Source organism: Pezoporus flaviventris, unplaced genomic scaffold (assembly GCF_033815535.1).
Source record: "Pezoporus flaviventris isolate CSIRO_AGI_PZ_B2104156 unplaced genomic scaffold, CSIRO_AGI_Pfla_v1 ptg000066l, whole genome shotgun sequence".
NCBI classification, from domain to species: domain Eukaryota; kingdom Metazoa; phylum Chordata; class Aves; order Psittaciformes; family Psittacidae; genus Pezoporus; species Pezoporus flaviventris.
The window spans coordinates 26,361,738-26,374,946 of record NW_026892614.1 but is presented as its reverse complement, the minus strand read 5'-3'; the positions used below and the strand labels follow the sequence as shown (position 1 = coordinate 26,374,946).

Here is a 13,209-nt window from a genome sequence, read left to right as displayed (position 1 = left end):
TTGTCAATTGTTCTTTAATTCTCATAACTCCAGGACTGCTTTTAGAGGTCGTGGTGGGAACTGTTTGGGTGAGGTGTGGCATGGTGGAAGTTTACCCTTTTTCTGTGTGAAATGCAGAAACCTTTATAGCATTTGTCAGATACACAGCGGCAGCTTGTTACCGTACTTTGGTTGACTGAAGCAGCTATTCTTGCTGTGACTGGAGGAACACCTGGGCTGGTGAATGGTTTTGGTCTCTGCTTATTCAAGATCAGTTGTTACGGTGAAAGAGAGGTCACTCCAAAGCTGGGCAGTTGTAAGAGAGCCCTGGTGCCTCTGATATGCTCTCGTTTGTAGGCTTGCATTTCTTCTGAGGGTATGAACTGTTGTTCTTAATTGGGCAGTCAATGGAGTTCCTGTTCAGTGACAGGGAGCTGTTCTCCATCAGAGGCATACGGTACTTGAATGGGTTTGCCCATCTGACACAGCATGGTAACTCGTTCTCCAGTCACCAAGGTTTGCTGTGCAAATGGAATTTTACTGGCTTAGCTGGAAAACATAATGCATCTCCCCTGTACTCTCCTACCAGTAAGCAGCCAGAATTAAGGAATTCCAGTAATGAGTTGACAGTCCCTCTCCTCTTAGGCAAATGCCCCAAATGCTATTTTCTGTGTAAAAGGAACTTATTCTACTGTTTGCAGCCCTGCTCAGTTGTGGTGTCACCTCTGTCCTCAGGTTTCTGCTCAAGAAATCAGAAAGGAGAATCCCCTCCAGTTCAAATTCCGTGCCAAGTTCTTCCCAGAGGATGTGTCTGAAGAGCTGATCCAAGACATCACACAGAAGCTCTTCTTCCTGCAGGTGAAGGAAGGGATTCTCAGCGATGAGATCTACTGTCCTCCTGAAACGGCAGTTCTTCTTGGCTCATATGCTGTGCAGGCCAAATTTGGAGATTACAACAAAGATGTACACAAGCCTGGATACCTCAATTCAGAGCGTCTGATACCCCAGAGGTGAAGGAGTTGGTTGATGCAGCCTCCCTTTCTTCTGTATTTTTGAAGTCAAGAATTTGCACTCTAGTTAAATACAGAGTTTCATTGAAAGCATGCCTTTTTTTATTGAACTCTATGCATTTGGGGGGTTACCTTCCTTTATTTCTGTGTCATAGAGTGTGGCCTTTGTGCTCTCTCCTTTTCTTTCCTAAACATTGCTGCCATGCTGGTAACTGGCAGTATGAATTTCTTCTCTTCAATAAGAGACGCGTTCAGTCAAGAACCTGTCATTGCTGGAGAAGGCTAAGTTGCGTTGACTTAATTCTAATGAGCAGTCCTAAAAGTCTTGTTTCTGGGAAGCATGTCTTGAGGCTATGTAGTCCATCCCCACAAGGATAAATGTATGCTACCAAACAAAAGACTCCTGTTTACACTTCCTGATGCAGCAGTGTCTAATTCTAAGAACAGCACCAACTTCTGCTTTGCTTTAACCCTCTGGTGTCTACAGTGTATATGTTATTCTTTTGGCAGCATTCTGCTTGCGTCTCTTGTCAGTGACTAGAAAGGTTTTGTGAAAGGGTTTTGTTCATTCTGAATTGCTCTGCTTCACAGAGTACATCTTTGGGCTGAGTAGGGTCTTCCTATTGGTTTCAGGAAGGCTTCATGGGTGGGACTGATTTTTTCAGTAAGTCTGTAGCAAAGATCAGCATTAATGGATACTGCAGAACATAAAGTGTAATCTTCCTAATATCTATTTGCTTGTGTAGGGTGATGGACCAGCATAAGCTCTCCAGAGAGCAGTGGGAAGAACGGATCCAAGTGTGGCATGCTGAACATGGTGGCATGCTCAAGTAAGTGTTTTGCGTTGGTCCTTAGACTGGTCACTTTGTTGCTGGTTGGTTACCTTAAGCTTGTAGTTCTACAACCAGCTTTTGAAATAGACTCTAGGAGTTGCCTGTCTGGGAACTCTTGGTGTATATCTTCTAGTCCAGCATTGAATCACATGGTAAAACTCAGTAGGATATTTGCACTGGTGCTGAGAACAGTATCTTGGATGTCTTCCTGAAGATCCTGAACCCTAGGTACAGTGTATCAATGATGACTTTGAGTTGGAAAATAAGGTGTAAGTCTGACTTAATGTTCACTGAAGCTTTTGCTTTGGCAGATGGGAAAGGTTCAGATTCTGTACCTTTCCCACTTACTGTACCTTGAGGCAAGGATGAATGCTGAGACAGATGGGTGTTGTGAATTTCCTGTCTGGAAATACTAATGGCTTGGTAGATGGAGCACTGTTTGTGTTCATAGGTGTAATATCATTAATTTCTGAAGGGAATCCCAAATGGTGAATGTTCACTTTTAACTCCTGTGTTTGATGTATGGGTTTAGGAAAAGCTTCTTCTGACAGCTTTGTGCTTTTTGAGATAGTCAGCTAAATGAGAAGCTAACATGTGCCCTCCTTCCTGTGTCAAACAGAGAGAATGCCATGCTGGAATACCTCAAGATTGCTCAAGACCTTGAGATGTATGGAATCAACTACTTTGAAATAAAGAATAAAAAAGGAACTGAGCTTTGGCTGGGAGTTGATGCCTTGGGTCTCAACATCTATGAAAAGGATGACAAGTGAGGCTTTTGTTTCATTTCTAATCTTCCGGAGCAAGGGTTGGTGTGGGAGCCCAGGGACATTTCTCTTTTACAGTATCAAGGCAAGGTCTAGAACTTGCTCATGTTCCAGTTTTGGATCGGTAGGTGAAGCTGTGCTAGGAAATGAGCTTTCACATCATTTCTGTTTTCATGACTTGCCTGACTTGCTACAGAGATGTTAGCTGTACAATGCCATCTGGCAAATCGTGCACAGTTGTAGAGCTGAACCCTGAGCCAAGGAGTTTACCAAGTGTTTCCTTGAGTCAGGTTACCAGGTATGCCAGCACTGGGTACGAGAACCCAGATAGGCTAACATATCTGCAGAGTGTTTGGAGATTCAAGGCCATTCCTACACTGAAGTTAATAACAGATGTGTGTACAACTGCCTGGTTTTGAAAAAGATTATGGGGTGGACACGAAACCAAAGCTGGATAACACCCAGAGCCCAGGGAGGAGTTAACCTATAGTTACTGTGAACAAGGAATGAAATGAGGTCTTGCCAAGGTATGGGTAGTTTTAATCAGCCCTTCTGGTAAAGGCAGAGCCATTGCTAATTGGGTAGTAGGTGGGAAATGATAGACTACATGTATAAATAAACATAAAAGGAAGGTGAGAATAGCTGTGTCTAAGCCTTCTTGTCTCTTCTAATACTCCACAACTGAACGATTGAAAGGGTGTTAAAATAGGTATTTTTTAGACAAAGCATTGCTGTCTGGGTGGCTTCCCCCTGCCCTGTATGTTCCAAGTCTTAGTTTCATGTCACTAAGCTGTAACAGACTATCATTGTAATACAGAAGGGATTTCACCCATTCCATATCTTTGCTTCCAAAAAGCTTTGAATCCAACCCAAATATTAATTGAACTCTCTGGAGCTTCTGTTAAAGACTGCAGAGAGAAATGCAATCTTTCCTGCAATGCTAATACGTGCTGTCACCCAGAAAACAAGGAGTGTCACTTGAAAGAAAAGTAGTTTCGCTCATGTAATACTTCAGTCTTGAATGACTAGTCTTGCTATGTAACCACGGTCACACAAACAGGTTTTTCGAGCTGCAGAAGCAGACAGAGTGTAGCCATTGACTGCAAAGAGCTATCAAGAGTGTTTGCAAAACAAATACCATGCTGGAATAAACTGCTTGTTTCTGCTGTAACTCTTGCTGCTATGTAATTAAGTCTTTTGGGCAGGTAGGGGGACTAGAAAAATAGCAATGTGTGCTTCGTCTCCGGTTTATACGTGCAAAATTTGGGGACTGGGGCAAAGGTGTAAACACAAAGATTTCATTGTTAAAGCTCAACCATGAGACCATGCTATAGGTGTATGAGCCTCTGTACTGCAGTGTATGTCGGTGTCCTGCTTCTAGGTATCTTGAAACTTTTTCTGCATTAAAGAGGGGAACCTGCAATAAAACTTACATTAATAGAAGTGAATCATTTTAGTTGTCCATCATGCTGTATTATCTAGGGTTGAAACCCTTAAGCTAATATGACAGAGACTGGAGTAATTAATCTTAGTCTATCAGATAATTTTCTTTGCAGTTCTTAATGTTACACACACACACACTGTTGTGTAATCTCGCAGTTGATTTAAAGGCTGAGTAATGGTAAATTCTGAAGAGGGTGTATTTTATTCTTGATGTCCAATTTAAACAAAAATGCTTGGCTCCAGGGAAATCCTGCTATGTAGTAGCCTTCCATCTCTGTGACAATGAGTCAGATTCCCCCAGAACTGTCATGTTTTCCTGTACCAATGAGCTCCATAGGAAGGTTTCTTACAGGGTGTGAGTGGCTCTCTGTGGTGACAGATGTTTCCCTAAGTGCTAAACATTAAATACTTGTGCCTTCATTTATTTGAAATAATTGTCAGCACTTCAGTGTGTCTGACACATATATTGGAGGGGTTAGATAATAAGAAGATTGCTTGTTGGTATTATCATTTGTGTGAGACACAATTCTTAATTGTTAACTGCTGTCTTTAGAGAATATTTCTTCCTTGATAAAAGAAGAATAAAAGAATAACAATGTGATATTAAACATAAACATGGAAATATTTTGTTGGGGGGAATTAAAGGAATTGGTTACAGTCAAAGATGCAAGTCCTTGTAATATTAGAACTTGCTGCAGAACTGGGAAGATATGTAAGGGTGCAGGACTGAAGTGGCTTAGGAACATTTGACCTTGCAAGTAGCTTAATACTTTTTATATGCAAGAGTTCCTTGCAGCATCCCTTAAAAATACTTATTTTCTTTCCAGGCTGACTCCAAAGATTGGGTTCCCTTGGAGCGAAATCAGAAACATCTCTTTCAATGACAAGAAGTTTGTTATAAAGCCTATTGACAAGAAAGCACCAGTAAGTATATCTAGACTGGATTCCTGGATACTGCATATGAGCAGCTAATGCTGTTTCATCTCAAAATAAAGTAGTCTTTGGAGAGGATAAAGCTGCAGATATTCTAGGTGCAAAACGAGTGTTAGTATTTAGAGCTGTCTGCTCATGGCTCACTTCCACACTACTGAAAGAGTAAAAGCCAGTTGAGGACCATGGTGATCATTGACCCTGAACACTAGGGTAAATGGCAGTATATGATTTCTGTGGAAGAACTGAAATGTAGCTACCTGTGAATGTTGCTTTTCAGTACTTACAGATGTGTTTGAGAGTTACTGTAGTAAAGAATTGGGACTTACTTTGACCTGTTAGAAACATGAAGTGGAATAACTGGTATAGGTGGATCTCATTCTGTCAGTCTTGTGAAACACTTGGAATAGTTGAGAAAGGCCTCCTTTTCTCTTCCCCCACCACTTGGCCTTGGTGGGTGAGTACACCCCTGAGAAATAATAAGCTGTTTGTCTTTGTCAAAAGGTGATGGCTTATGAATTTCTGTAACAGAAAAAGGTCCTCCCAGTAGTTTAAAGGGTACTCATGCAGTGTGCTGCAGGGCTTTCCTGCAGATAACCTGGCTTTTGAGGGGGAGGAGCTTCTTTCTGTGATGCTGTTAGTGAAAGCCAACAAAACTCCAGAGAGATAAGAAGCTGGTCTGTCAGGCATGCCCTCCTCAATAGAAGAGCCTCTTGGGCATGTTGTACACATTATAAAGTACTAACCTCCTGTTTATGGATCACAGCTTTGCATCCACTCCCCAGCAGTAAATCCAACTCAGTTTAAAATTAGAGATTTGCAAGAAGCTGATATAGAAAGGTGTTAATATTGAAAACCTCAATTATGTTTCCTGCCTCTGCCTCAACTGCCCTTTTCACTCTGGAGTTGAGTTAAAGCTATGCCTGAAAGAAGAATTTTTCTGGACAGTAATTCTGAGCACTCGGGAAGTTGTGTGGGTCTTTCATATGCTTGTGTCTCCTTTGAAAAATGCAAGTAGTATAACTACAACAAAATACCCAGTCCACCCAAGGTGTGAGTTGGAAGCTCCCTTTAATTTGGAGGATTCCACATGCCAGTGTTTAAATGGACTCTAATGTAATGAGTAGAGTCCTGTGGCATCTCGCCTAGAATAAACTTTTTAATTTTTAGGCCTGTCTGCCCCCACACTTCAACGCCTTCAGCACATTATCATTACAATATCAAGCTAAATGATGTGTGACTGGAGGAGACTGGGGATGAGGAAAGGAGGTGGGGATTCTTCTGTGTTATATCAATGTTTTGTCCCTTGGTTATGGCCTTAAATGATAAATGCAGCCACTGCCTGTGCCCTCAGCATTTACCTCCACAGAAGTGAGCCTTGCCTCAGGGTAGAACGTGTTCATCACAAGGCACACAAACTGTTTTCAAAATTACTTGTCAGGAAGTTGGATGACTAGCTTACAGGTACAGCAGTGTCAGACTGGTACAGCTCAGAATGGCTCTGGCAGGATTTCTGGGAAGTAGGAAACAACACACTCTGCTGACTGCCTCTTCTGCATCAGTGTGCTGGAAAAATGCATTAAAGGAAACAAGTCATTGTCAGCATATTCATGATCATCTTAATAGTACTTGATGAGCTTTTCATTGCTTCTAGTATAACTTCTAGTTTTTCCAGAGATAAAACCGTTCTATGATTCTACAGTTTTATTGGAAAGGGACCTTAAAGATCATCTAGTTCCAACTCGCCTGCCATGGGCAAGGACAAAACACAGCTACAACTTGTGCTTCTGAGCTCAGGCATTTAAAAACATGATCGCTGCTGCCATGCAGAATTGACACCCTGTTATGCCCTTTCTCATTTCCACCTCTTGCTAGCAGCAAGGCAATCCATGGGAGAGTGATTCTGAGGAATGGGTGCTGGTGGTAATGTGGCAGCTTGCCTACTGCCCATATCGCTATCCTCACAGTACTGGAGAACAAGCACAAAGATGCAGAGTTTATTCGCTGTGTACGTTGAGACTGTGTTGTAAACGTGTGGCTGTGGACTTGGGAAAAACCATCAGGCAGGTGATGACCTTGGCCCTCTGTATCCCTTTCTCAGATTGACTTCCAGGAGATCAGTCTGGTGCGTGGTTTTTATGAAAGCCCGGTTAGAACACAGATAACAAATTTGGGCTGTTCTTTTTGCTGAACCAACCAGAAATTTTGGAATGTCTCGTGTGTTGTCACTGCCTGCAACCCAGTATTCAAAATAATCCTTATGTTTGCTGGTTCCAAAAAAAATAGCTGCCATTTGACATTCCAGTAACAGCATAGGTCTGCTTAACTAGGAAATGCCTTGGAGAGGAAGGAATGACATTGAAAGGTGTTTCTTCTCTTTCTCTGAAAAAAAACCAAAACCCCACAGATGGTGCCTTGAATATTGATTTAAACAGATCAGGGAATTCTATGGTTACTTTAACAATCTGTAATGCATTTTTAGTTTAATGCTTTATCTTCTGGTCACAAAACCTTGCAAACTGAAAAACTAATTACTCAGTACTAGAGATCTATGAGTAGTTGCCCAGATGGTTACCTGCCAGCCCAGAATCCTCTGTGACAATCTCCGCAAAGACTCCTTTAAATGGAGATTGTTAATTTTCTATAACGGATACCTTTTCTAGAACAGTAACTTGTTGATTCTGTGTAGACTGTAACTGAAGAATATAAATAAGAGTTGTTTTAGCTTCAGATGATACTGTCAGTCTCTACTGCTATATTTAAGTGGCTTGCGTATGTGTCTTGATTACAGTGAAGTTAGTGGCAAGATGCTGGGAGAAAGCACGCTTGGAAAACTGACTGTCAGGTCTCTTTTCTAGGACTTTGTGTTCTATGCCCCTCGTCTGAGAATTAACAAGAGGATCCTGCAGCTTTGCATGGGCAACCATGAACTGTATATGCGGCGCAGGAAGCCCGACACCATTGAGGTGCAACAGATGAAAGCCCAGGCCCGGGAGGAGAAGCACCAGAAACAACTGGAAAGGTGAGCTTAAATACAGTCAGCAGAAATAGGGTGGCAGGGATGAATCCCACAGCAGGGCTTGGCAGGCAGCTGTACCTGCAGGGCAGCTACCAGCAACTTGACTTTTGCAAGGAAACATGCAAGTAAAGGCACAGTGGACTCTTGTGTGGTGGTGCACGCTCACAGAGAGCTCCTTCTGGATCCTCCTGAGTGTTAGTGTCTGGTTTATGTGTTGGACCAAGGGATGGTTGGGAGTAAGGAAGAAGCCTTCAAGGGTGCACGCGGGTGCGCTGTGAAAAGGAAAGAGGGGACTGAGAGACCTGTTACAAGCACAGAAAAAGGATTAGTGGTTCTGTTGGACTTCCACTACTGGCTGTAGGTTGCTCAGGGTTCAAGAAATCATGATGCTTTTCTCCTGTATTTGTGGCTTATTTGCTATCATTCCCTTAGTGCTCTTGTTCTTATGCCTTCTTAGCTTCCCTTGCAACAGAAGTAACAAAGTTAAATCTCTGCTGCACCAAGGTTTGCAATACCCAGTCCAGACTTGCAGTGCCAAGTCCAGATTTTCTCTCTCTGCATGTAGTAGTTATTTGGTGTTCTAAATTTCTATGGCAGGCAACTAAAATAGAAATGTTTTTATGAAGTGGTGTATCCAGGACTGAGCAAAAATTCTGAAGTGATGAAGGAACAAGCTATATTTGTTTCTGTCTTCTGGCTCTCATTTTGTGGCAGTTGCTTCCCACTGAGCTGCCTGGAGAAATGCCCAGGCAGCATTCTTGTCTGGCTGTACCTTAGGTCTGAAAGTGAGTTTCAAGCATGAAATCTATTTCCAACAGGCAACAACTAGAAAATGAAAAGAAGAAAAGGGAGACAATTGAGAGGGAGAAAGAGCAAATGTTGAGGGAGAAGGAGGAGCTCCTGGTGAGGCTACAGGAATATGAGGTGAAGACTCAGAAAGCAGAGAAAGGTAAAGTACTTGTACCAGACCATATGTATTGTGCTCCATAGGAGGGTTATATGGGACACTACCTACACCTAGCCTAAACCTTGGTGACACTGGGATCTCTTGGCAAGCCTTACTGATACCTATGTGGATAAATACATACATTTGCATACTGATACCAGCCAAAGTATGAAAGTAGCATAAAATCTGCCAATTGTATTTGGGAACTGAAGGGCACTAACTCTATTTCCCCCTGTTGCCAAGAGAGTTCAAGTAGTTTGGCCTCTTCCAGCAGGCAGTAAGCGTTCAGCTCTCAAGTACTTTTTACTTAACTCCTAACAGAAAAAGTACTTTTGGAAAGTGAAAAGGAAGCTTCTGTTTCAATTCAGTTCGAGACAGCAACATCTGGTCCGTGCAGTTAAGGGCACCAGAATCATGTCAGTGCTGCAGGCTTCAGTGCAAATATCTTGCAGAAAATTGAATCATGTGCAGCTGACTACTTCCGAGTTCAGTTACTTGATGTGTTACACAAATAATTACTTTGAGGTGCACAGTGAAGGGGTACTGCAAGCAGGAGTGAAGTGCTTGTCATGACTTCTGCAGTTACCTAGGAGACTGCCTGTAGTCTCTTTGCTTTGACCAGGCTTATGCAGTAACCACATTGATTCATCTTGTTCCAGAGCTCTCAGATCAGATCCAAAGAGCCATTCAGCTGGAGGAGGAAAGGAGACGAGCGCAGGCAGAAGCAGAACGTTTAGAAGCTGATCGCTTGGCTGCTCTGCAGGCCAAAGAAGAGCTGGAGAGACAGAATATGGACCAGATAAAGAGCCAGGAACAGCTGGTAAGACCCAGTCATTTTGAGGATAAGAGATACAGGCGTGTTAATATGCCCTTTAAGTAAGGTAAAGCCTTTTTCTCCAGAGAAAAACATGGTGAAGTAGTAGACCCTGTGATAACATCATTGTGGCATTGGTTTCTATCATGAGCAGTCTGCTTTTTAAGTCTTAAATTCTTATTCAGTCTTTATTACAGTGGAGTGTAACACCTGGATCTTTTCTCAGTCAGTAGTGTTTGTTTGCTCTGTGTTTTGATTTTTTTGAAGAGTCCTTGTAATTCCAGTTTTATTATTCAACAGGCTACAGAGCTTGCAGAGTATACAGCTAGGATTGCACTTCTTGAGGAGGCAAGGAGGCGTAAAGAGAGCGAGGTTGAAGAATGGCAAATCAGAGTGAGTATCAGCTTTACGAAGTTGCTCTGGAGCTCTGCACTTGAGCAGAGCATACCACAGTGCTTAGCCTGATACGAGTTCTCTAAATGTGTAGACAAACATCTGTAGGCCAACAGCAAAGGGCAGACTTGTGAGGAATGTGCAATATGTCTGTAAAACACCTTTCTTTCAACAAGCCCTCAGTCAAAATTCAAAATTGAAGCCTGTATGAAACCTAAAAGTGTAATTATAGTCATGGAGACATGGGGGGGGGGGGGGGGGGGGGAGTGGTACATTGTATTAATGAGGTATTTAACCCATGATGCAAACATCACATCAATCAAGAGAAGATGCCACACTGCAGGTACCAGTCCCAAGAACTGTGTGCTGTTGTCAGTGGCTTCCTGGACCTGGGTTGGGAGAGTTAATAATTGGATGCACCAACCCCAACCCATGCCAGGCTCAAGCATGCCTGGTTCTCCTAGTGCCCTTTGGCAGGTGCTGCAGACTGCACAGGAGTGCAGAACCTCTGAAGCAGCATGGAATCTGACTGCCCAGTATGCAATTGCATTAAAATGCCAACCAGGGAACCAGAGTTCTTGCTATCTGGAACCCATATCTACAGCCTACAACTCTTCAGATGGAGTGCAGGATGAAGATAACTGTAGATGCCTGCAGAATTGTTCTTCCTAAAGTGTGTTGTGTTGGAAGATTCTTTGTTCAGATCCCCTGCACATTACGCAATTACACAGTGGATGATAGTACCACTAGCAAAAATGTTTTGCTTAAGACCACAACAGTGTGTCAACTGCAGAGATTTAACTCCCTCTTCTTGCTTTTCATAGTAGCTTGAAAAAAGCGGGGAGACAAGTGTTAAAGTGTTCATTAAGCTGGTGTAAAGCAAGAAATGCATTTAAAACTATTTTTCACTCTCTGCCCAAAGGCCAAGGAAGCTCAGGAGGATCTGGTAAAGACAAAGGAGGAGCTACAGCTGGTGATGACTGCTCCACCTCCACCCCCACCGCCTGTCTATGAGCCTGTTAACTACCATGTCCATGATAACTTGCAAGATGAGGGATCTGAGTACTCTGCCTACAGTGCAGAGTTCTCCAGTGAGGGGATCCGGAATGACCGCAACGAGGAGAAGCGCATTACTGAAGCAGAGAAGAATGAGCGTGTGCAGAGGCAGCTGAGGGTAAGACAGTGGAGTAATTGAAACAGTTGTTCCTGGAAAATAGACCACTTAACTGCTTGGTTAAGCACACAAAGCACAATAGTTTCTCTTCCTTTACAGTTCCTGTAGGCAGTTGGAATTAAATACAAGATCTACAACAGTTACTGTCGTTGCTGAGGCTTTGAGATTACTTATGCACATTATCCATAGCATTTATGGAAAGCATGTGTTGTATCTCCATCATTGTTAGATCACTCTGTCCACTCATCTAACGACTGTCAACTCTCACCAAAGAGCACTGCTGTCACCAGCTGAAAGCTTCACATGTATAATCTGTATCTGCTGTCCTTGATATTGCAGGCGCTGACAGATGAGCTGGCCCAGGCTAGAGATGAAAACAAGAGGACCCACAATGATATTATCCACTCAGAGAACATGCGACAGGGACGTGACAAGTACAAGACGCTGCGGCAGATCCGGCAAGGCAACACCAAGCAGAGAATTGATGAGTTTGAGGCAATGTAATGATGTTTGTAACAAGAAGGAAGGACTGTGGGGAGGGCAGATCTTAATGCTGTATTCTTGTTTTGGGGGTGTTTTTGTTGTTTTTTTTTCCCCTGAGGAGGGGTCACTGTATGAGACATAACAAGTGTTCTTTAAAAACCCCAAGGTGTTTGAATCTCCCTTTTATTTTGTACCTCCTATTAAATTTGGTATAGTTAAAAACTCATGATACCACTGATCCTGGTAACTTGCTCACACCTTTGCTTAGTGCCAAAAGGCCTTAGGTCACATCTCTGTTTAAGCAAGCAGGTGCTGGATTCAGGTTGGTCTAAAACTAAGTGACTGTGGGCATATTTTGTGCCATATGTTTCTGTATAATTAGTTACAGTAGTAAAGTCCAACAGTTGCAAAGACAGGTTGTAGAACTCAGAATTTGCAAGCCCTGTATGTATGTGTGCATGTGTGTTTATATACCCTGGTTTATTATCCTTGGTCTTGATGCCCACAACCTGTTCCCTACCCCATGCACACAGAAGAACTGACACCACCTCAGAACTGCTCTGTGTAGAAATTAGGCTGCTTCTGGTTGCTGCTCTCAACTGGAGAAACTCTGCAGTGATGGCACAGGGACACTGATACCCTCCTCATGTAACACCTAGGCAAATATGCTGTTGGAATCTAATACACTCCTGTGTTTGCATTCCAGCTTCATTACTGATCAGTCATAGTGTAGTATTTATATATATATTAAAAACATGCAGTATGTGGATTGCAGTAGCTTAAAGGGAAATAGTTTTGCTCTGTATATTTTGTTACTTTTCAGATTAAATAAGACTTGCATCTGTAAAAATGCCTAAACAATGCTTAGTCTGATACAGTGCATTAACTGATTATGTGCTACAAAGCATTATTTGTAAAGATCACTTTTATACTTAATGAAAACTTACTATGTACTCATGATCCAATAGATACAATTTTACTGCACCTATTTTTCTAACAAATTTTCTAATTTTTTTTTAATGTTTGATTTAAAGTTTCAGACTCCAAAGATGAAGGGACTGCTTGTTTATATCACAGTTGTATTCTCTCTAGTAGAGAGCATTTCTGTGACCATTCCTTCCCCTCCTAAGTTCCCCCTTTCCTTGAAAATCTGTTAGAAAGTGAGATACAGTATGTTGTCAGCTCTTCTCTTCCATTTACACCATCTCTGCTGCTTTATACTTGAGTTAAATTGTGTGTGGTTTTTTATTTGCAGCAGCAAACATCTAAATAAAAGATCTGCAAAGTAACAAAGGACTTGGAGTCAAGTGGTTCTTGTGTAGGGCATATTTTGTATCAGGTGTGCATTTTCATCTAGTTCCTGAGCTTAGCATATAAGTCCCTGTGTCTTTAAGTCTCCTTAAAAGCCACATTACCTAGGA

The 13,209-nt window shown here is 42.3% G+C and overlaps 1 protein-coding gene across 1 annotated transcript in view; it reads left to right on the top strand.

Moving 5' to 3' along the window:
* Positions 1 to 13,084, top strand: part of EZR (ezrin) — a 35,922-nt gene extending 22,838 nt beyond the window's left edge. Inside the window, exons 4-13 of the mRNA XM_061471655.1 lie at positions 715 to 989; positions 1,736 to 1,819; positions 2,442 to 2,588; positions 4,857 to 4,953; positions 7,818 to 7,981; positions 8,797 to 8,927; positions 9,584 to 9,744; positions 10,039 to 10,131; positions 11,054 to 11,305; positions 11,645 to 13,084. Of these exons, the coding sequence (XP_061327639.1) occupies positions 715 to 989; positions 1,736 to 1,819; positions 2,442 to 2,588; positions 4,857 to 4,953; positions 7,818 to 7,981; positions 8,797 to 8,927; positions 9,584 to 9,744; positions 10,039 to 10,131; positions 11,054 to 11,305; positions 11,645 to 11,809 (1,569 nt within the window). The 3' untranslated portion in view covers positions 11,810 to 13,084. The remainder of the gene's footprint in view (positions 1 to 714; positions 990 to 1,735; positions 1,820 to 2,441; positions 2,589 to 4,856; positions 4,954 to 7,817; positions 7,982 to 8,796; positions 8,928 to 9,583; positions 9,745 to 10,038; positions 10,132 to 11,053; positions 11,306 to 11,644) is intronic.
* Positions 13,085 to 13,209: the final 125 nt, after the last annotated feature.